The sequence below is a fragment of the Alosa pseudoharengus genome, unplaced genomic scaffold (genome assembly GCF_046254945.1).
Source record: "Alosa pseudoharengus isolate Yale_2024_CS ecotype anadromous, Long Island Sound unplaced genomic scaffold, YU_APseudo_1.1 YU_APseudo_1.1_scf_20, whole genome shotgun sequence".
NCBI lineage: Eukaryota > Metazoa > Chordata > Actinopteri > Clupeiformes > Clupeidae > Alosa > Alosa pseudoharengus.
In genome coordinates this window covers 27,905,366-27,930,365 of record NW_027468664.1, presented here as the reverse complement: position 1 = coordinate 27,930,365, position 25,000 = coordinate 27,905,366, and the positions used below count along the sequence as shown (strand labels likewise).

General features: G+C 43.3%; 2 protein-coding genes across 2 annotated transcripts in view; one reads left to right on the top strand and one right to left on the bottom strand.

Moving 5' to 3' along the window:
• The window catches only part of prickle1b (prickle homolog 1b), a 42,133-nt gene extending 39,597 nt beyond the window's left edge, over positions 1-2,536 (top strand). Inside the window, exon 8 of the mRNA XM_076297000.1 lies at positions 145-2,536. Coding sequence (XP_076153115.1) covers positions 145-1,217 — 1,073 coding nt within the window. The 3' untranslated portion in view covers positions 1,218-2,536. The remainder of the gene's footprint in view (positions 1-144) is intronic.
• Positions 2,537-2,829: 293 nt separating this feature from the next.
• pphln1 (periphilin 1) overlaps positions 2,830-25,000 on the bottom strand; it is a 59,571-nt gene continuing 37,400 nt past the window's right edge. The window contains exons 9-10 of the mRNA XM_076297001.1: positions 24,168-24,302; positions 2,830-4,162 (exon numbers count right to left, since the gene is read on the bottom strand). Coding sequence (XP_076153116.1) covers positions 3,968-4,162; positions 24,168-24,302 — 330 coding nt within the window. The 3' untranslated portion in view covers positions 2,830-3,967. The remainder of the gene's footprint in view (positions 4,163-24,167; positions 24,303-25,000) is intronic.

The following is a 25,000-nucleotide window of genomic DNA, read 5'->3' as shown; positions in this document are numbered from 1 at the left end:
AGATTAGATTAGATTAGATTAGAGTAGATTAGATTCAACTTTATTGTCATTGTGCAAGTACAAGTACAAAGACAACGAAATAGACGTACTTTCTTTTCTGTGAAAGAACCTCCAGGTCATGACTCTCATGTGTTCCTCTCTCAGGTGCGTCAGTAGAAGGCGACAGCAAGGAGCGGCAGGTGCTGTACTCCCTGCAGGGCCTGAAGGGCCCGGAGGAGCCCGAAGACTGTGACAAGCTGAGCAACATGGGCACGCTCAACTCCTCCATGCTGCACCGTAGCGCCAACTCCCTCAAGAGCCTGGGCTCCGAGCTGGACAACGTGGACGCCGGCCGAGAGGAGGAGGTGGACGAGGAGGAGGAGGAGGACGAGGAGGTGGTGGAGGAGGTGAGGGTGGTGGGGGTGAGGAGCGTGGGGACAGGAGGCGAGGCGAGGCGGCTGCCGGAGGAGATGGCCTCGCCGGTGCACTTGCCGGTTCTGCGGAGAACCCGCTCGCAGTCGCGGCCGCAGCAGGTGAAGTTTTCCGACGACGTGCTGGACGGTGGCGCGGCGGCCGCGGCAGCGTACGGGGAGGCGGTGGCCATGGCGACGCAGCGGCAAGCTCCCATGAGCGAGCGGCCGAGCAGACGCGTCTACCGCCTGGACGATCCGGACCGACGTTCGGTCCAGCTGCGGCAGCCGCACCACTCGCACCACCACCGCAAGCGTCGGCACGGCCGCAAGACCCGCTCGGACAACGCCCTGCACTTGCCCCCGCAAGAACGCGCCCCTGTACGCCCTCGCTACGACCACCTGGCGGCGCCGTCAGCGGTCGGTCAGCACCAGCACCAGCTGCGGCCTGACCCCAAACCTCGTCTCCACGGTCACCCGGGTCCCCCGCAGCGGCAGCTCTCGTACCCACACACCACGTCCGACTACGCCCTGCAGCACGCGGCTGCCGCACGCGCCGCGCACTTCCGCGGTCTCTACGGCGACGACTACGACTACGAGGACGACGACGACTGGTGCTCCACGTGCTCGTCTTCCTCGTCCGAGTCCGAGGAGGAAGGCTTCTTCCTGGGACAGCCCATCCCGCGGCCGCGCGCACAGCGGGTGCACTACTATGCCGACGACCTCCCGACCCCCGTCACGGCGATGTCCACCGGGCACCCGTACGACCTGCGGACTAAATCGAAAAAACGTGGAAAACATCGGGGGAAAAACTGCATTATCTCATAATGAACACAATCTCCTCATTTCACATCCTCCTAACGCGCTTGTGTGTGTACGCTTCTGCAGAGACTGACTGGACAGATGAAAAAAGAGGAGTGTATGTGTGTGTATGTGTGTGTGTTTTTTTCTGTATCTTCTCAGAATGCAAACTCTGGTTGTCTGGACTTTTGAACACTTCAAGATATGGTATTTAGAGCAAGATCTCCTGTTGTGCCATTTGAGGACTCGTAGACGACTTCACTAGTAGACTGCCAGACAACAAACTCCTTCAATCGAAGTGCACAGAAAAAAGAAATGTCATCTCTATTAAAAGCTTCTACACTCTCCATCCATTTTGACAAGACATCAGGTATCCTTTAATATTTGAGAGCAGTTGCTGACAATGGCTTTCCGTGCCAATATGCCCTATTTAATCATGTTGTTTGTTTAAAATATGCATCCTGTTTTATTGACAAGCACATATGTAAAGTGTATACTCACAAAATTATAGCATACCATCACAAAGCCGCAGATCAGTGTTCTCTCTTGACTAAACTACAAGGGAAGTAGCAAAGTCATTACTTCCTCTGGTCAAAGGTCATCACAGACACAAATCCAGGTCATTTAATCTTATAGCCAGACAGACATGACGTGAGAATTGTTTTGATTTATTGAAAACATGACATGAATTTGTTTTGGTTTTGTTTTATAACAGGAGCATGTTTTATATATTTCATGTTTGTATGAACCATTCAAAGTATTCAAGACATAAGGAATATTTTGTGCATTGTATAGAGACATTGTTTCCAATAGGAAAAGAAAGACGTCACAATAGCACCTAGAGACTAATTATTTAATAGAATAAACTTTCATGTATATTTGTTAAATTAAAAGTTTAATACTGCTATTTTTTATATACAAGTGTGTCAAACAATGCCTTTCTATGTTTCTGATGTAAAACATGATAAGCAAAGCTGATGTGTTTCTTATAAAGGGGCCATCCAACCTCTCCTCTCTAAACTTTGTTTGTAAACATGTAAAATATGGCTGTACATAGCAATACCTGCTTCCTGGTTTGAGAAAATTGAAAGAAAATATGCCTGCAATGGTTTGCAAAAGTCTGCCCTACCCATGTCAACAGTCATTCTCTGACAATAACATGCACGTGCCTTGGGTTAAACAAATATTAATAACGATAATAATGATAATAATGATAATAATGATGATGACATGTAACCATGGTAAAAATATGGTGTGTAAACCACAGGTAACTATATTCAACTTTTTTGTTCTCCAACTTACATGTAATGTAAAGAGAGCTTTAATAAATATTGTGCTAAACTATCCTAACGTGTCCCTGAGAGATGGTTTGTTGATGGGACCGAAAACACTATACATATTTCTTTCCTATATCATGATATAAAGAGTTTCAAGACAGCTGTGGTACTTCACAGAATGGCACAGAAGATTGTATCTTTAAATTACTGCCAGTTCCTTCAACAATTACTGCCTGAAGGAATGCATGAATGAATGAATTAATATGTTCATAAATGAGCACATATTTCTATAATGTAAATTAAAATGAGCATCATCAAGTATTTTTAATTACTTAAAAGTTTGTAGAACATAAAGCAAATAATTTCAAACACGTCATACTTTATTTACAAATATGATTTGCAGAAGATGCATATGATTAAAACAAATAATTTGAAATAAAAACCAAACTAAAGTAATCATCAAATTTTATATGCTGAAATAAATTGTTAAAGTTCAAAAGCAAAATGCAAAAAAAAAAGATGGCATCTCATCCCAATCACATTCTGAGTTCCTCCTTTGTCAGTTACAGTACAAAATATTATGAAGAAAGTTTGAGTCCATGACAAAGTTTGGTTACAAAAACAACAGAAAAAATATTTTTTCTCAACCAGTTTTCCTTCTTTTTCTATGCTGTCTGTTGACATCACAAAATTAATCAACATTTCAGCCGCCTACTGCATTAAGTCTATCTGAACTCGGTCTCTGGCTAATTTATGAGCTTCTCCAATCTTTTTCAAGACGTGGAAAATATGGTCAATAATTCAGAGCGATTTGAAGCATGGGTAACCGGAAGTGAGAGTCTTTGATCAACTGTCACATTAAACTCTGACGAATGTCTGGACACATAAAATACATTTCACATCTCTGACACCTTTGAGCACTTTGCACAAAGGAACTGATCAGGCTGGGTGGGAGAATCATACAAAAATCACACAAAGTAATACTTGCGTAGAAAAAACAAAAAAGCAAAAACACACATTTAACAAAATAATTCAATAAACCAAACTTTAGGGTGGTTTAACGGCCCCCATACATACTGTAGCAGATCTCATACAGAATTTGCCAAAACGAGACACATTAAATACTAACAGGATCCAAAACAGTACTGCATGGAACGTTATGCGTAACAAAGAAATTTACTCTGAGCAAAAATTACTCATGAATACAGACAAAGTCAGTGAAAACTGCTGATGGTTCCCTCTAAAAGAAATAAAAAAAAATCACCATCAAGATCTCCTCTTGACATCGTTTGACATCCTTGCCTTCACACAATTACATCCTAGTTTGACACAGTAGTGTGAGAGTGATTTTTAAAAGAAGTTACGGTCATCGTCTTATTTGCATCGCAAAAAGGGGGAGCCAACGAATGGCCCCATTGACCTGCCTGAATCCCAGGAGAGGGGGCGTGGTTAACCTGGACAGGTGAGAACAGGTGAGCTCAGGCATGACCAGGTAATCGGTCAGACCGAGGGCTCGGCGTGTCGCGCTATATCGTCCAGGCTAGCGATGAAGCTGCGCAGGTCGTCGAGGCAGCGTTCGCGGATGTCGCCCAGGTTCTCCTTGAGCGGAACCTGCAGGAGCTTCTCCAGAGTGGGCTCCTTGGAGACGAGCATCTTCACGACCATGCCGAACGTCTCGCAGTCCTGACGGTACACCTGCCACAACAAACACACATTATTAAAACCCAGGTTGCCACACACACACATGCAAAAACACACACATGCAAAAAGACATATACACACACACACACACACGCACGCACGCACACTAACACGCAGAGTAGCAAGTCACTCCCACATTGACAGAGGAAGAGGATTGAGAGAGGTCTGACACTTAATAATATTACGGTATATTATCAATGCTCTTCACACTGTAAATGTCTACTTCTGACTCTGAAGGGGACACTTAAAAGCCCGAGTTCTCACACACCTCCTCAACCCGATCCAGTTCATTTGCTATAGAAATCATGATCTTCAGGTCACTCACTAGACTCGCCCGACTTCGAGGCGTTGGAGAATGTGACCTGATGTGACCTCTTCGTCAATGCATGGACATTCCACGCAAACAACACGTGCCTTGTTTACATCATTCCATTTAAACGCATGGGCTAGTATTTGCTGGAGGACTCATAATCTCGCACGGTGGAAAAAAGTGGCTGACGAGTCAACCTTTTTGCGGTAAGTCACCACAGGTTCACACTGTGTAATTTTGGTAAGTATCTCTGCAAAAGCACTGGTCATTACACTACCAGTCATGCACTTTCCCACAAGCACAGATGTATGCAAGCACACACATACACACACAGACAGTGAATCATGTCCTTTCACATAATGATCTTCCTTGGTGCTCCATAGTCCACCAGTACCCTGTGGGCCACACACACACACAAAGTCTCATGCCCTTTAATGTAATGACCTGCCTGGGCGCTCCATGGTCCACCTGAAGCCCGTGGACACACACACACACACACACACACACACACACACACACACACACACACACACACACACACACACACACACACACACACACACACACACACAGGTGGTTAGTGGATGATGGCAGAGGCGATGGCTGATTTAGTGTCTGCTCTGATCTCTGTAACTCCTCCTTAGCAGTGACTCAGAGGCCTGTAGACGGCTGAGGCTTTGTGTCTCTGGCTGCGGCCGGTTTCGGCACGTCCCCGGGGGCTTAGCGCTGCTGCCCAATTCCCGGCAAAGGCCACGGCTCGTCCCCAAACAGACAACAGTCTCAACAGCCCAGGAGTCAACAAACTGGGCATGTTGTTTACCCGCCATCATGGCAACCCAACAGGCCTCACGGAGGGAGACTTCATGCCATTCCACTCCACATGGCATTTTGGAGTTACAGTGCAGGTCTCTTCTGCCTGGAATGCCTGCTAAAAACGCCTATAGAATCCTATGGCATTCTAGACTAAATAACCTTATTTCCTGAGGGTTTTCTGAAAACATACTAAAAATTGTCAACGTCTACCAAAATGTAATATCTAAGCCTCTGTAGCACCTAGAAACATGAAATAAAAAGCATGCTGCGCTACGCAGCATCCAGCGGGAGGGTCAATATTGCGCTATGCAGCATCCAGCGGGAGGGTCAATGTTGCGTCATGCAGCATCCAGCACGAATGGGTTAAAGGTATTATACGACCACTAGCGTTTAAAATGACATTGGAGTCCAAAATCAAAACATTTCAAAGCATTTAGTAGGCTAATCTGGCAATCCAAAGGTTGAAATGCTACAAGCTTTGTGATTGGTAAATTGGCAGGGGTGGCGCAACAGGCCAAAACACAAACTCAAAACATAAACAGTATTTCCAGGCTGCAAATGAAAGTTTGAATTGTGAATAATATCCTGACCATTGTTGTCACTGAAGGCAGTATTTGAAAAAGTAGGCAGTATTTGAAAAGAATGTTTCTTTAATCTCTGATGGCATATTATGGTAATTTTATGATTTTTTACAATACATGTTTTACATTTAGCACTTTTAAAAACACACAGAGCTGCATATGGCTCTTTTGTCTTTCGTTCAGTTCAGCTGATGTTACAGTTGCCAAATGGGGGCAACTTGAAACCAGATTCCTCTTTGCCTGCCTACGATGGTTCTCCATGTTAGCAGTGTGTGCGTGTGCGTGTGCGTGTGTGTGTGTGTGTGTGTGTGTGTGTGTATGTGTGTGTGATGAAAAACAGGCAAAGCCTCAGGTGGTTGAAACTACAAACCCACCAAAACCAGATTTGCAGAGTAACTCAGACCAACCTAAACATGGGCTACTCAAAATGACATGCATCTCAACACCTCAGAGGCCTTTTCCACACACACACACACACACACACACACACACACACACACACACACACACACACACACACACACACACACACACACACACACACACACACACACACACACACACACACACACACACACACACACACACACACACACACACACGGAGTAAGAAGGATGGGGAAAATAAGCTGGACTAACGAGCAGCTAAGAACATGAAACATGGAGCATTAGGAGAAGTACACAAGAGGGGGTAAAGAAGTAAACACGAGGGATGCAGAATAAAGGAGGAGAGAAGACAGGAGCGAAGAGGAGAGGGGAGGAGAGGAGATGAGTGGACAGGAGAGGAGTGGAGAGGAGAAGAGAAGAGAGGGGAGGAGAGAAGAGAGAGGAGGAGTGAAGAAAAGAGTGGAGAGGAATGGAAAGGAGAGGAGAGGAGAAAAGAGGAGAGGAGAAGAGAAGAGAGAAGACAGGAGAGAGAAGTTTTCCCAGAAACCCTGATGAGAGCTGCAGGCAAAGACAAGAACACATGAGCTGGCTTATGTGCCAGTAAATCTGTACTGATCACCCACACACACACATACACATACACACACACAACGTGTGAGAGAATGAGAGATAGAGAGAGATAGAGAGAGAAAGAGAGAGACAGAGAGAGAGAGAGAGAGAGAGGGAAGTAGAGGCAAAATAAATCTGTAGAGATCACTACTGAAGACAGCCAGCTGACACGAGGAAAGCACGAGGAAAGACAGACCAAGACAGTGATAGAGTGATAGAGCGAGAGAGTGAGAGAGAGAGAGAGAGAGAGAGAGAGAGAGAGAGAGAGAGAGAGATAGAGAGAGAGAGAGAGAGATGTGGAGCACCTTAATTACAGTACTCTGCCATGAGAGTCATTACTGGGGGCCATTAAAGTCAGGCAGTGGGGTTTCATTAGAACATTCCAGAAGCGGGAGAAACAGGGGGCGAGCTAGGCTACGGCTACGCTAGCCAAGCACATCCAGGAAATGGGCAGAGGCCCTCAGGCAACCTACTTGAGGACAGACCACAGCTGAGCATCACACACCAGGAATGTGTGTGTGTGTGTGTGTGTGTGTGTGTGTGTGTCTATCTCTGTGTAAATGTGTATGGGGGGTTTGTGTGTGTGTGTGTGTGTGTGTGTGTCTCTCTCTGTGTGGATGTAAATGGAGGGTTTGTGTGTGTGTGTGTGTGTGTGTGTGTGTGTGTGTGTCTCTGTGTGGATGTAAATGGAGGGTTTGTGTGTATGCGTGTGTGTGTCACTCTGTGTGAGTGTGTATGGCAGTTTTGTGTGTGTGTGTTTTGGGCGTGGGGGTGAGTGGGAGTGAGGACACTTCAGGTTGTGGTAACCTCATCTTAACCCTTTCACACACACACACACACACACACACACACCACATTGGCCGAGGGCTTCAGATGGTCAGCTGCTGCTAGAGTGAGGCTGAAAATACAGTCCGATGATAGAAGGGCTATGAGATTTACACATGTGTAGCAAGCAAACACACACACACATACAGAGAGAGAGAGAGAGAGAGAGAGAGAGAGAGAGAGAGAGAGAGAGAGAGAGAGAGAGAGGAGAGAGAGAGAGACAAAAACTACACACACATTTAGGCAAACAGACAATAGACCTACAGACACATACATGTGCATGCACACACACACGAAAACACAAACGCACACGCAAACGCACACAGACAGACGTGTCACTGTAGTACCTCCGGACAGTAAACAGATGTGGAGTGTTGGCTCACCTCCGAGTTAAGAAACCAAATAAAGGCTCATAGCTTATGCCTTCAGCACTCGCCAGTCGCCACTCTGCACTACTCACAGCGCACAGACAGACACAGACACAGACACAGACACAGACACAGACACAGACACACACACACACACAGCCCTGCACTCTGGAATGCATCTGAATCTTGTGTTTAGATTTGTTCATTTATCCAACACGTCTTACAGTGCAAATACATACTTTCATTATTACTTCTGCCAGTGAGGTTATGGCTTTGGTTCAGTTGGTTTGTCTGTCAGCCTAACACGGACCCAGGGGAAGCTTCAGGCTAACAGGCTAACCTTAAAGCAGCTCTGGACTGTGCGATACAGACTTATCCCAGACACTCATTCCTTACAGTACGCAGACGGTTTAACTCCCACACATCTTACAGTGCCAGTACCGGTATATACGTTTCATCATTATTATACACAGGATCAGTGTTGGGCAAGTTACTTCAAAATTGCAATGTATTATGTATTACTTATTACTGTCATTTCAAAGTAATTTGTTACATTATAATATTACTGCCTCTGAATTGTAAGGCATTACACTACTATTGTATTACTTTTAAGTTACTTTTACCAAAATATCTAGAAATATGGATTTGGAATTCTAAATGCAGTTTATTATGCTCAATGCAGCTCATTGCACTTCTAATGGAGGGTGATGTGGTATAACATAATGACTGAGCTAGGCTTAAGGCAAACAACAGTAGAATGCAATAGGCGCAGTGATGGCTCATGATGCAATACAAGGAACAATCATAGCCAGAATGTTGTTAAAAGCAGACAAAAGGTCGAAGTCTGGTCAATTGTGATAGAAATGCTGTAACTTTAGGCTTAGGCCTACTCATTATGGTTATGGTTATGGTTATGGATTCAGCAGACGCCTTTGTCCAAAGCGACAAATATAACTAGATGTACCGCAGAGCGGTACAAAATATGACCGCCGCCCAGTCCAGCACATTTTTCCACAAAAATAAATCACGCTGAAAGGCCTATATGAATCTGTCTCACTAAATTGCATTATCCACACTCAATTCTCACTGATATCTGCTAGACAACAAGTACCAAAACATGATTAGTTCATAGATTTCACATGTAAAATTCATTTTATACAACCCCACCTCCATCTTGCCTGTTCATAATTCAGAGAAATTCTTGAATTGTGAGCATGTGTGCATGTACATGTTTATGTTGTGTGTGGGTGTGTGTGTGTGTGTGTGTGCGTGCTTGTGTGTGTGCCTGCGTATGTGCCCGTGCATGCAAGCGTCTACTAAATGTCTACTGTGTGAGTATGTGTCATACGTATGATTACTGTGAATGTATGTGTGTGTGTGTGTATCTGTTGCACATGAAATGGGTTAACATGACCCCTGGAGGCAAATATATGGAAAAAAATGGTGTGGAACTGTGTCTGCCCTACCCTCCTTTCGGGGGGTCCAGTCCAGCGGGGGGGCTACAGATCAAAACGAAAAACGACGGTTCCATGCTATCCATGTGGGGTTACATGCCCACCAAGTTTTGTGTACCCCGGTCTTTCAGTGTCCCGGGAATCCTTGTTGGTGTACGTCACTAAATGTACACATACATTATTTTATTGTAAGGCCCCCCATGAACGAAAGTACACAAAACTTGGCATGCATTCGGAGGGTGTCATAATGATCCTACATTTTTAATTTGTGCAGTTTTGACCTCGTCAGCCAGAGATATTGTGATAAAAACACCTAATTTTTTGCTTTTTAATTTTTAACTAGGTGGCGCTATACATGAAATAAGTGGTAATGGGATGGGTTGACATGCCCCCTTAAGACCAACATACATAAAAAAGTTGGACCTCCTAGGCCCTACGGTTCTCGAGATATTCCCAGAAAACTGTCTCTGGCCACCTACAGGCCAGTTGGTGTATAGTAACATAAATTAATTTATTGTGTGGCCCCCCATGAACGGAATTCCACGAAACTTGCCGTGCATACAGAGGGTGTCATAATGATCCTACACTTCCAATTTCGTGCAGTTTTGACTATGTTAGGTCACAGATACCTGCGATTACAACACCTCATTTTTACTTTTTTGTGTTTAACTAGGTGGCGCTATACATGAAATGAGTGGTTATGGAATGGGTTGACATGGCCCCTTGAGATCAACATACAAAAAAAAAATGGTCCTCCTAAACCCTACGGTTCTCGAGATATTCACAGAAAACTGTGTCTGCCCTACCCTCCTTTCGGGGGTCCAGTCCAGCGGGGGGGGCTACAGATTAAAACGAAAAACGATGGTTCCGTGCTATCCATGTGGGGTTACATGCCCACCAAGTTTCGTGTACCCCGGTCTTTCAGTGTCTCGACTAAACCTATATGACCGCCGCTTCGCTGCGCGGCGGTCATAATAAGGAGAATAGTTATAATACACAATAATATCAATTCAATCAATAGCCTAATAAAAAGCAATGGAAAAAAAAGGGGAAAGGCAGTAATAAAACAATAATGTCCATTCAATCAATAATATAAAAACAATGACATGCTAAGACTACATTAGGGAGAATATCAATAATAAACAATAATGTCAAATTAATTAACAGCCCAATTGAAATAAAACAACATTATACAAACCATAACACATAAGCGCTTAAACAACTAAGTATATGTTGACCCCTCTTAAACGACCCAAAACTACCACAGGAACGGAGAGCACTGGGCAATTTATTCCACCAACATGGAACCACTGAAGAAAAGAGACTGGAATTAGACCCAGTTTTCATGACTGGTCGACACAACAGACGCTCACCAGAAGACCGCAGTGGGCGGTTGGGGATGTAAGGCTTGATTATTGAATTAAAATAACTAGGAGCAGATCCAGTTAGTGTCCTATTTAAATTTAATTCTGGCTACTATAGGGAGCCAATGGAGAGTAACTAGGAGAGGAGTTACATGTTTCCTCTTTGGCTGATTGAAGACCAGGCGTGCTCCAGCATTCTGAATCAGCTGTAATGATCTTGTTACACAAGCGGGTAAGCCAGCTAATAGTGAATTACAATAGTCCAGCTTAGAGATGACCATGGTCTGAACAAGAAGTTGTGTGGAATCTTGTGTCAGATAAGGTCTGATCTTCCTAATGTTGTAAAGCATAAACCGACATGATTTTGCAATAGAAGCTATATGCTCAGAGAAGTTAAGTCGGTCATCAATTACAACGCCCAAGTTTCGTGCCGATCTAGCTGGATGTTAATCTGTTGGGGAATAGCTGTTTTAGCTGGAAACACCAAAAACTCTGTTTTTGAGAGATTAAGCTGAAGGTGCCGATCTTTCATTCAGGCTGAAATATCCTTAAGGCATGCAGAAATCCGGTGGGAAACACTAGAGTCATCAGGTGGGAAAGACAGGTAAAGTTGAGTGTCGTCTGCATAACAGTGACAGTCAAATCCATGGGAGCGAATGGTATCACCTAAGGAAGTGGTGTAAATAGAGAAAAGCAAGGGTCCTAATACTGATCCCTGAGGCACACCTGTGGTGAGGTCATGAGACTTAGATACCTGTCCCTGCCAAGACACGTTGAAAGAACACCCTTTAAGGTAAGATTCAAACCAATCAAGAGCTTTTCCAGAAATTCCCAGTTCAGATAGTATATATAGGGGAATGTCATGGTGAATAGTATCAAAGGCTGCAGATAAATCTAGTAGAATTAATACTGATGACTGAAGCATTGAGAAAAGTCCTCTGCTCAGTCACAGACAGAAGAGCAGTTTCAGTAGAATGACCACTCTTGAAACCAGACTGCATAGGGTCTAGTAGATTATTCTGATGAAGAAAGTCACAAACTTGCTTGAAGACCACTTTCTCCAAAACCTTTGACAAGAAAGGAAGAAGGGAGACAGGCCTGTAGTTCTTCACCTTAGTTGGATTAAGTGTACTTTTCTTTAGCAGAGGTGTAACCCTAGCATGTTTAAAAGAATAAGGAACTATTCCAGAACTGAGTGAAGCATTAAATACATGTGTGATTGCTGGTAGAACAGCGGGTGAGATAGACTGTAGAAGAGTGGACGGGACAGGATCTAATGGGCATGTTGTTGGACGACTTCGCTGAAGCAATTGAGAGACTGCTTCCTCATCAAGAGGAGAGAAAGAGTCCAATGATGTGGTCATACTAACACAAGGCAAAGCCCTCCTTATAGGAGCATCAAACTGAGCACTTATTTTAGCAACTTTTTCAGTGAAAAATTTTGCAAAGTCATCTGCTGACAGTGAAGTAGTTGATGGTGGTGGTGGAGGATTGAGAAGAGATTTGAAAGTAGAAAAAAGTTTTCTACTGTCAGTGGCGCTCTCAATCTTGCTTTGATAGAATGCCTTTTTTGCAAGTGTAACAGTGGATGAAAAGGATGACAGCAAAGACTGGTAGTTACTAAGATAATTTCCATCTCTGGATTTACGCCATTTCCTCTCAGCAGTTCTAAGTTCCTTTCGTACTGAGACTATACTGTTCGTCAGCCATGGATTCAGTAAAATCAACAGAGAGCCCACTACCTGTATATTGTAACCCAAAACTTGTCAAGATAGGCTACACAGTGCCGCTGCTGGCCATTTTGGTGCCCTAACTGCTGAAATACAGTATTAACCTAAGTATGTCATCATATGGCCAACTATAAAGATGTAATCTGCCTGTTCCCAGGGATGGGTAGTATTTCTGAAACATGTAATATGTATTTCAAATACAAAATAGTATTTTGTCATTTGTATTTTATTGGGTTGAAGGAAATGGCTCTGCATTTTGTATCAAAATACTTTATTGGTGTGTATTTTTGTATTTTAAAAATACTGCAAAATACTATATGTGAAAAACACTAAAAAAAGCAGATACTACACACAGGTGTAATGAATAATTGGTAATTAGGCAACAATGGTTTATTTTTATCACAATCAGCTAATGTGAGAACAGCTGTGTTCAAAGACACTCACAGCTTTTCAGTGACGGATATTGTTGAAGCATCAGCTCTGGTCTGAAGCACTGGTGTGAAGTCATACGCAAGTAAAGATGAGCAAGTTTACCTGTGCAAGTTCACATAAGGACACCGACAAAGGCAACCATGTCCTATTGTCTCCATGCCAATCTTTAACAGAAAAAAGTGTCAGATATCTCAATGAACCACAATGACATCAATAGATGGTAAGGTGTTGAGTGTGTTTGAATTCCCTTCCTTGTAGCATCCTTTTCTGCATTCCACAGTTAATTAAATAACAATTATATTTCCTTATTAGCTGCATACTTGAGGTTGGAGATATTAAGGTATATCAAGTTTCTCACATACTGGAACTTCAAGATACATAGCCTTATGATTTTCTTATTCAGTTCTGCACTGGACTTGAATTACGAAATTCGGCACAGATACACAATTATGATTTTGGCCTAGTGATTATAATGTGGTTAATTGAAAGCTCGGTCAGTCGTTTTGGATAAGCATCAGCTAGATGACTAAATGTAAATGTAAATTCTTGAATTATACTTCTGATCACACTACATGAACTTGCATACGGTATACTATTTGGTATGACGGGCCAAATAGTATTGTTTTTTACTGTTTTAATAGGCTAAATGTTTGGGATAAAAAAAAAAGCTTTTTTTGCAGTGCTTCCATACTTCCTTGAAAAAAGTATTTTGAGTATTTTCTAAAATACAAAAATACGGTATTTTATTTTGCTACATATGGTTACTGTATTTTGTAGTTTATTTTGATACATTAAAAATGAGGGTATTAGGTATTTTATTTTGAAATACATTCTGATATTTTTGCCCATCCCTGCCTATTCCCAGCATTAGCACAACATTTTGCGATGGTTAGCTTGTCACCTGTGACGATATATGCTAGGCCTAAGTGACTGACCTATCTGGGTGCGTTTGGAGATACCTGATGAAATCAGACGTTGTTGAATAGGCATAATTTATCCTGGTGCCACACACCTTGCATGTAGCTGTTCGCTAATTTCCTCTGTGCACAAAGTTTTTGGGTAACACTTCATAATAACTACACACAATTCATCATTTATTAAGCATTTGTTACTTATTAGTTAATGGTTTGTTCATCATTAGTAATTTCTTGTTCATACATAATTATCAGTAAAGCATTTGTAAAGCATTTGTTCATACAATTATACATGGTTTGTTCATAGTAAATAAGCCTATCCAAAAAATATGTTTGTAAGTACATGATTTATACTTAATAAGTAATGAAACAACCACTTATAATGAAATCATTGTCTTATTATAAACCAGTTGCAAACTATTACAAAATGCTTTGTTCATCATTTGTAAAGCATTGTTCCTATGTTAATTCTCATAAATAAAGTATTTGTAGACACAGTTATAAATGGTTTGTTCATAGTAAATAAGCCTATATCTAAAATATGTTTATGAATTATTGTTAATACTTAATCAATTATGCAATATACACATGCACTAATGATTAGTTAGGGTGAGGATACATATTTTATAAACCACTTCCTAATACTACAATTCATGATTAACTCAGGGGTTACAAGTGGTTAGTTAATTATATTTTGTGAGCTTATCTAAAGTGAGGACTTTCTATGCCTTGCAACACATTTTCAAAGGAGTTGTAAAGATTACATTCACATTCATTCATTTAGCAGACAAGAGACGTACACATGTCAATTAAATTGAAGGCCATTGACATAACAGTGAAAGCCGGGAATTGAACCCCCAACTTTTCAGGCTGTTGCATGCTAGTCCAGCTCCTTATCCACTACACTACCTTGGCCCAGATAGAAAGCCCTACAAATATGCAAGAGTTTCTGTTTTCTTCTACTAAACACTGTTATTAAACATCTGTAAACTATTATTAAATGCTGTATTCTTCATTTGTAAAGCATTATTCCTACATTAATTCTCATCTGTAAATCATGTTTACACACAGTTAAAAATGGTTTGTTCATAGTAAACACGCAGATCTATATTATATTTGAATTGACTGTTGTAATACCACTGGGCAGAGGTAGTGTAGTGGATAGGGAGCCGGGTTAACATGCAGTAACCCATAAAGTTGGGGGTTCAAACCCCAGCGTCCACCAATGTGGCCTTGCCCTTTAATTTCATTGACATGTGTAAGTCGCTTTGGGTGAAAGAGTCGGCTAAATGAATAAATGCAAGTATAAACTTTATAATTCATTTGTAAATGTCTTGCAAGGCATAACACATCCTCACTTTAGATGAGCTTACAAAATATCATTAACTAACCATTTGTAACTCCTGAGTTAATTATTAATTATAGTATTAGGAAGTGGTTTATAAAATATGTATCCTCACCCTAACTAATCATTAGTGCATGTGTATGTAACAACTGTTAAATAATGGAAATATTACTTAATCAAAAACATATTATTGCATCATTTATTAAGTATTAACAATAATGTATAAACATGTTTAAGATATAGGCTTATTTACTATGAACAAACTATTCATAACTGTGTGAACAAATGCTTTACTGATGATAAATCAGACATTACTAATGATGAATAAACCATTAACTAATAAGTAACAAAGGCTTAATAAATGATGAATTGTGTGTAGTTATTATAAAGTGTTACCAGTTTTTGTAACCGAAAGTAATGATAAAAGGCACAACTCCGGGAGGACTTCTTGTCGCCATGGTCAATGTATTTATGTCTGTGAGTGTGCGCACATAGCGCATGCGTTACATTGCACATTATGGCAAAGGGGCCATGCCACTCGTTATACGTTTCACAAAGTATATGTAGCAGTAAAATAAAATAGAAATGCATGAATAAATTTAGATTAAAAAGCAATAATTGCATGAAATACAGCTTGTTCAGGAGTCTCGAAGCTCGAGTCCGAGTCAAGTCTGAAGTCTTTTGAGTGGAGTCGCAAGTCAAGTCTGAAGTCACTGTTTTTGCAACCTAAGTCCAAGTCCCCATCTTTTTTACATTTCCATCCCTTCATTCTCTGTAATTCAAGTTCACAGCACGAAGCTGACATGAAGAGCATTTATGCTTTATCAAGAATCAAAAAGATTAGCGTGGCACCGCTCTAGATGTGTCATTAAATTAATTGTGTTATTTCGCGAGGTATAGAGATCTTTCGGTTTCACACACAAAGTGAACTTAACTGTTCTTCATATCCTAGTTGTCACTGACAAATTGAAAATAATGAGCGTATAGGCTTATGTCCATCGAGTCAGTTGCAGCCAGCCACAGTCATCTTCAACCAGTAACAGGAGATACGTTCTGCTATTTGCGCAGTTGTTTGCGAATATGTATCAAAACATAACACCCCTTAATTTCAGGTTAAAATGCATTGTAATGCGCGTTACTGAAGTTTGTACTGAGTAAAATATTACCCAATTGTTTTTTGTAATGCCTTACATTACCGCGTTACAGCAAAAAGTCCACCAGACACTGCCCTGCTCACATTGGGACAGCCTAAAAAAACACAAAAAGTCGACGTTGCAAAATTTCCTAATACAGTAATATCCTGTGTATTAACCACATTGTGTATAAGCTGCAGGACAGTGTTTTATGCAAGTTAAAAGAAACAAAACCATATTAATACCATATTAACTGCCCCTGTGAATTAACCTCATAGCTGAATAAATTTTGCTAGATCAATGTATAAGACGCAGCTAATAGTTGGGAAATTACGGTACATGGTAGAAAAACCAAGACCCAAAGTGTATAAACTTTGGTTAATAGGCGGTAAAAAAAAACATAACTCTAAGCAATGGACATTAGGTATGTGTTGAGGGATCCTGAAATCATTTTACATAACAGATGAAAACAAGCAAGCCTTGAACTCGTGATGCTCCTGAGGGAAGTAGGGATCTCTTAGCTACTTAACGAGACGCTAAACAGGAGACGTGCTCGGGACCTTTTTACAGTAAATTCATCCTCGCCGCTGGGCTAGTGTAAATGTTTTTCTTCCTCTTTCCCAAAGGCGTGCTAATGTTGAGGCACTTGACTCAAGTGTCCTTGTTTTCACAAGAACACCCCCCCACACACTCTCACACACACACACCTCAACACACACACATGGAGGAGAATGCCTCTGCTTGTGTGCAGGATTAATAGACACACACACACACACACGCCAAGGTGGATAAATGCTTTTGTGAGAAAGCCATGAGTATACACATACAGCGAGTAGGGTGCATGTGCATGTGTCCACTTTACTGTATGACTGCGCCTTCTTGCAAACAAAGAAGGGAGCTTTCTGGAACGACTTGGCATCAACTTGCCAAAAGTCCCTAATCAGGTCTATTTTTAAACAATCGAAAGTTAATAGGATTAGTTTTAAGATATTTTTTTTTATCAAAACATGAAAGTTGCCAGGATGGGTTTGATTAGGGTCAAAACAGAAGGGAGCTGCGTGTGTGTGCATGTGTGTGTGCATGTGTGTGTGTGTGTGTGTTGATTGGGTTCAAACGGACGGGACAGGGCAGTCCCAAGGAGAGTGGAGAACCTGAGCCACAACAACGAGAAGAATGTGGGATGGCGGCAGAGGCATTTCCGGGTTCCACCCCCCACTCCCTCACGTACTTCCTGTACCCACACCCCTGTTACCCAATCAAACAGGAAGAGCTACTCTGACCTACACACACACACACACACACACACACACACACACACACACACAAGATTGAGTGTGTGAATGTGTGTACTACCTGCTATATGATAGAGGGTTTGGGGAAGGATTGTCATTCATGTCTTGTGAGTGTGTGTGTGTGTGTGTGTGTGTGTGTGTGTTGGATACATGCATATGTGTACGTAGGATGTAGGATGACATGACAAAAAATTTTGAAATGTGGATGCGTGTAAGGATACTAGTTTGTTTGCACATGAACATCAATAGGCTTGAGTATGTCCACAGTTGCGGATGTTGAGAGTGTACATATGAGCGTGTGAGTGAGTGAGTGTGTGTGTGTGTGTGTGTGTGTGTGTGTGTGTGTGTGTGTGTGAGTGTGTGTGTATCAGGCCAAACATCCGTGTACTCCCATGCCACTATGCATTGTATGAGCTGGTGGTGCTGATATGTCTGAGAGATAGCAGAGGGGTACACAGGAAGGCCAGGCAGGCTCTCTCTCTCTGTCTGTGTGTGTGTGTGTGTGTGTGTGTGTTTATAAAGTTCCAGAAATGACTCCTCACAGTGTTCTTATCACCTAATTAGCAAGGCACAAGCTGAACTGCGAGGAGGTCAAGAGAGGAAGCAGGGTGGAGTCTGACTGTTCGCCCTCTCACACACACACACACGCACACACACACACACAGGATTGATGGACTAATAACCCCACCTAATAAATTATCTAGCTCCTTTTTTATATCCAGAGGCCAAATCATAGGCAACCATCAGCTCTTCCTCCAGGTTAACCCAGGCAACAGGACAAAGTGAAGATCCGCACACTGTAGAGCTCCCATTGAAGTAGTTTTTATTTACATACAAAATACTTCAATGGGACCTCTAGTGTGCGGATCTTCACTTTGTCTGGTAACCGTATCTTCGATCCTGCACCTGGATTATCCCTGGATGTGCGTGATAAAACCATGCTGTTTTAACCCAGGCAACAGAACAAGGCCAATACAAATGGTCAGAAATCATATTCGTGAGGTGTATAGATATCTGGGTGTGGAAACTGATTAATATCTGTTCCGCTCTCTTCAAAAGATCCATCTCCATAAAGTTGCAGGTGTATTTAAAGCAATCACCTTAACAGTACTGTAGATAAACTTCATGATACAACGGCACACATTGATCTCAGATAAGCAGTTCTGTTCTGTTATCTGCCTCGGGTAACGCTCGTACAATCCCCTCCGGGCCAGGACCCACTGTAAATGACCTCATTACATAACAAATTGCTGTAAAACGATGACCACACACAGATAGCAGTTTGCATAGAGAGAGAGAGAGAGAGAGAGAGAGAGAGAGAGAGAGAGAGAGAGAGAGACAGAAAAAAAGAAAGAACGAAAGAAAGCATGAGATAGAGCGAGAGAGAGAGAGAGAGAAATAAAGAAAGAAAGAGAGAGAGAGAAAGAAGAAGGAAAGAGAGAGAGAGAGAGATAGATAGATAGATAGATAGATAGAGAGAGAGAGAGAGAGAGAAAGGGGCAGGGGGGTGAGGAGGATTGCCTGGCATTTTGAAAAGCGTGGCTGCTTTAATGACATGACTTCGTGACCGGGCCCCGACACTGAATGTTTAATGCGTGCCCTGTGTCTATGACTGGGGGTAATAGGGGCAAATGCAGCATTGGGGATTGGAGGGGCAAAACCAAGTCTACTGACCTTTATTAGGGTAATTACTCAGCACTAATTCACTTCCCATCTCACTACTGCCCCCACCCCCAACCCAACCCTCTCCATTTGTTCTGACATTTTCAGTTCATGTAACTAAGTTCAAAGAGGAATGAAGTCTTTTTATCAGCATCCTATAACATGCCTTTAATCCTTACATAAAAGACATCATTCCTTCACATCAAATGACCTTACAATATTGGGAGAATGAGATGCAGAAGAAATGAAGGAATTATACATTATGGTAAGGACTGGCTTATAACAAAGCAGTGAACTGGGGCTAATGATATTCGGATCTGCCTCGTTCCTCTTTTTTTATACAAATTACTGTCTACATTTGCCCTTATTATTTTCATTCAAAGCCGCAGCTCAAACGTCTGTCTTTCTTTACAGACAGCCTATCAATTCCCATCCCCAGGCTTTATGTGTCTCTCCCTCACACTTGAAAAGAATTCCATGTTTCTCCCTCCGTCGCAAAGGTTCTTTTATAGAACACTGAGATGCTCTGTGTTCCACGAGGGAACAGCAGACATCTAAAGCTCGGAGACGAAACCAGACGAGACCAGACGACACAATGCAGTGGCAGAAAAACCGCAAAAAAGTAGTTTTAGTGTTATTAACTTTAGTTTATTAACTCAAAAGCGTGACGTTGCACTTTAAGACAGAGAATGGAGAAAGAGGCTAGTGTTTCTATCCTCGTGATCGCTGCTTCACACTTCGGGGTTGTTTGAGCACAGCAACAGGGAGGTCAACATTCCCAACCCAGGCTCTTAAAACTGAAAAAGGTTGAACTCTTTAAAACTCAAACCACCACAAGCTATAAAACGTTCCTCCTGACCACACTGTTATTTAAAATGCTCAAACACTGTTTGAACTCACCTAACATTGTATGTGAACGTGTGCATTTTGCCCTTATGAACAGTCTTGTCATCTCGACATAAACTCACATGTTAAACTTTTTAAAAGTGCAACCAGTAACATCTGACCCTCTATAGCGACTCTCACTGAGTAAAAGCAGCAGTCTCTAAAAACTGCCTCCACTCATTGATGCAGAGTGTGTACAAACATCAAACACACATCTCTGACACCGAAATCCCAGTCAGTCAGTCAGTCGGTCACAAACAACGCTTAAACTCAAGCAACACACAGTTCAGAGCAGGCTTCTACTTTAGACTGAACTCGGCCACGGTGGGACTCAAACCCATGACCCTGGGATTGCTACTGGGCCTTGAGCTCAGACAGGCAGGCAACAGAAGCCGCCATCACACCTCCACTAATGCAGCCAGCCGGCAAGGCCAGGCCAGCGAGCGGTCTCCATGCGGGCCCTCGCAGCTGTTGAGAGACGTCTCGCCCGCCATCTTTCTGTGGGGGAGGGGAACATCCACCAGTGCACAAGGTGGATGGAGGGAGATGAAGAATGGAGACTTAGAGACAGAGAGAGAGAGAGAGAGAGAGAGAGAGAGAGAGAGAAAGCCGAAACCACACACTTAACCTGCTGCTCAATTTCAATCAGGACATGGGCTTTACCAACACACATGATGGACAAGCCAGCACAGGGAAGGAGGGAGGGAGTGGGGGAGAAAGGAGGTAGAGAGAGAGGGAGAGAGAGGGAATGAAAGAAGAGGAAGGAGGGAAAGTTAAAGAAAGCGTATGCATGTCTAAGAGAGACATGAAGGAGAGAGTGAGGAGCAAGTAGAGGAGAGAGAGAGAGAGAGAGAGAGAGAGAGAGAGAGAGAGAGAGAGAGGAGAGAGAGAGAGAGAGAGAGAGAGAGAGAGAAGAGAGCAGAAGAAAGAAAGAAAGAAAGAAAGAAAGAAAGAAAGAAAAGAAAGAAAGAAAGAAAGAAAGAAAGAAAGAAAGAAAGAAAGAAAGAAAGAAAGAAAGAGAGAGAGAGAGAGAGAGAGAGAGAGAGAGAGAGAGAGAGAGAGAGAGAGAGAGAGAGAAGAAAGAAAGAAAGAAAGAAAGAAAGAAAGAAAGAAAGAAAGAAAGAAAGAAAGAAAGAAAGAAAGAAAGAGAGAGAGAGAGAGAGAGAGAGAGAGAGAGAGACTGTCGAAACAGAAAGAGTGCTCCAGCTAAGTGCTCTGGTGGGACAGGAGGGGGAGGCTTGTGCTGCTGCCAAAGTAAACCAAATCCACTTCCACCTCTGCAGCCTGATTGATACACACACAGTATGGCTCTGGCTGCACTTTTACTTGGCAAGAAAAACAAATCTCATACACACGAACACACACACACACACACACACACACGCCAAGGTGTATAAATGCTTTTGTGAGAAAGCCATGGGTATACACATACAGCGAGTAGGGTGCATGTGCATGTGTGTGTGTGTGTGTTGCGTGCGCGAGGGATGAGATGGCTAGACCAGATTGAGGGGAAAGCTAAACATCTGGTTGACACTTGTTAAACAGTGAAACATTACGGTGTGTGTGTGTTAAACATTGAAACATTACGGTGTGTGTGTGTGTTAAACAGTAAAACATTACGGTGTGTGTGTGTGTGTAGTGGGAAATGAGAGGGCTCGGGACCAGAGAGGTATCCATATAATGTCACTGAACTATGCGTGTAGTGGCGGGGAAATCCAAACACACCTCAATTTGTCATGTATATGGAGAGAAACCCAAGGCCCTGGAGGAGAAGGAGGAGGAGGAGAAGGAGGGAGGGGAGGAGAGGAGAGGAGAGGAGGAGGAGGAGGAAGAGGAGGATATGAGGAGGATGAGAGGAGGAGGAGGAGAAGAAGAGAGGAGGAGAAGGTTAAGAGGGGGAGTAAAGGAGGAGGAGGAGGAGAGGGGAAGGAAAGGGGGAGGAGGAGGAGAGTGGTTTGAAAGGCAGTCTATGATCCTTCAGTGAAATGCATGGCAACAGTTGCTTCAAATAAACACAGATAGTCATAAACATAAAACAAGGAATGCGACGCAATGACATTTAAGAAGAAAAGCGAATGATTTAAATTCCGTCTAAATGGCTTTCAAAAAGCACTTGGCACAGGCTGTTGGGGGACTACACAGCGCAACACTCCACCCCCCCACACACACACACACACACCGCTCCACATTAAACATGTTTTTCACATTTTCTCTGAGAGGGGTGTTTGGGGCGGGGTGGGGTAGGGGGAGGTGGGGGGGAATGTGCAGAGTCAGCGAGCGCTCGCAGTGGGTCGGGTTGCCACGGGAGGCCTGACGCTTCACTCCGGGCAGCGCTCCGATCGCTGTCTCGGGTTTAAAGAGACCCAGAGAGAAAGGGTGGGAGAGAGAGAGAGAGAGATAGAGAGAGAATGACAGAGATGGAGGGAGAGAAGTAGGGCCGTGAAGGGGGAAATGGATTTGAGAGAGAGAGAGAGAGAGAGAGAGAGAGAGAGAGAGAGAGAGAGAGAGAGAGAGAGAGAGAGAGAGAGAGAGAGAGAGAGAGAGAATGTAAATGAGTTTTAACAGAACACATAGAGAGAACATGAACAGTCAGTGAACGAACAGTGAATGGTAAGGCTATTTCAATTTGAATTTGAGAGAGAGAGAGAGAGAGAGGGCAAAGTGGTAGGTTTAATAACAGTGCATGGACTGACTCCATGTCCATGTTTACTATTGCCTGCTGTGGTGGCTCTCCCCCCCACAACCCCCCTCCCCCCCTCCCGCCATGCTTCCTTCACACCATCTTTGTTACTGGGAAATCATGTTCCAAGACTCAGCGGCACAGCACAATCATCACCGCCTGACCTAGAACACAGGGAATGATGTCATAAAGGGAAAAAAAGAGAGAGCACTTTGTGCTCTTCTGTTGCTCAGATTCATCATCTCTTGTTGACCCACACATCTCTTGTTGACCCACACATCTCTTGTTGACCCACACATCTCTTGTTGACCCACACATCTCTTGTTGGCTCACACATCTCTTGTTGACCTACACATCTCTTGTTGACCCACACATCTCTTGTTGACCCACACATCTCTTGTTGACCCACACATCTCTTGTTTGCTCACACATCTCTTGTTGACCCACACATCTCTTGTTGGCTCACACATCTCTTGTTGACCCACACATCTCTTGTTGACCCACACATCTCTTGTTGGCTCACACATCTCTTGTTGACCCACACAGACAGAAAGACTCGGACTCAGACACCTCTCCCTGGCTTCAACATCACAGTTAAGGAGTAAGGAAAAGAGGAGAAGAGGAGGAAAGGAGGAGAGGAGAGGAGGAAAAGAAAGTAAGAGTGTGGCAAGGAAGGGAGAGGAGAAGAGAAGAGAAGAGAGGAGAGGAGAGGAGAGGAAGAGGAGGAGAAGGACATAGAGTGACAAGTGAGGGGAGCCTTGCGGTATAATCCAATTATTTCCCTCAAGTACCAGAACAACAGACTTTCAGCTTCTCTGTGGAGAGACTGAGAGAAGGAACAATGACAACTGAGAGCACAGGATAATGCCTCTGTTTGTGTGCAGGATTAACACACACACACACACACACACACACACACACACACACACACACACACACACACACACACACACACACACACACACACACACACACACACACACACACACACACACACACACACACACACACACACACACACACACACACACACACACACACACACACACACACACACACACACACACACACACACACAGCTTTCTTTCAACTAGCCAAGCTACTCATACAAGCTTGGTAGCTTCTAGCTTTTAGTGTCACCAACATCTAGTCATTCTAGCTTCTAGCATCTAGAATTCCAGATCTAGGTCATCTCCTGGGCAGTGTGGACACCAACCTTCTCGATCTCGCGCGCTTTAGCAGCGATGGCCTGGCCTCTCCGCTCCTGGAAGTCCTCGTAGAAGGCGGCGGAGGGCTCCTCTGTGCTGGGCGGGGCTTCGTCTGTCAGGGGGTCCGTCAGCACAGCTTCCTCCTGCAGGCAAGGGAGAGGGAGTGGGTGAGGTGCAGGCACAAGCACAGGTATTAACTTAACTACACACACACACACACACACACACATGCACAAACACATGCACGCACGCACAGCTTACATGGAGACAGGTTCAGACAGAAGACAACTAACATCACTCAGAGTACCTAACAACAACAACACTTTGCACTTATATAATGCTTTCAAGGCACCGAAAAAGCACTATTAAGTGAAGGGGGAACCTCACTAACCACCACCAACGTGTAGCACCCACCCAGGTGATGCACAGAAGCCATTATGCACCAGAACGCTCACCAAACATCAGCTCACACACGTTTCTTGGTATTTTATGCCCCCAACGTTGTCTTCAAGGCAGTGCTGCCTGGAAGGCGCTAGGGTTAGGCATGGGTTAAGGTTAGGGTTAGGGTTGGGGTTAGGTTTAGGATTAGGTGCCTTTAAGTCAGTGGTGGCATCGCTGCCTGGAAGACGACGTTGGGGGCATAAAACACCATCAAGCCTCACACACCTACACACAATATTTTACTACACACAGAGCTAGACCCTATTCTAGTCTGCCCAGATCAAACATAACTATCCAAAGGGTGCCAGTCTATTTACTCTGCATAGGCTCCAGCTGACAAACCTCTGCGTAGTACAACACAAGTGAGGACATCTTGATTTAATTTTACATCAGCGTTGGA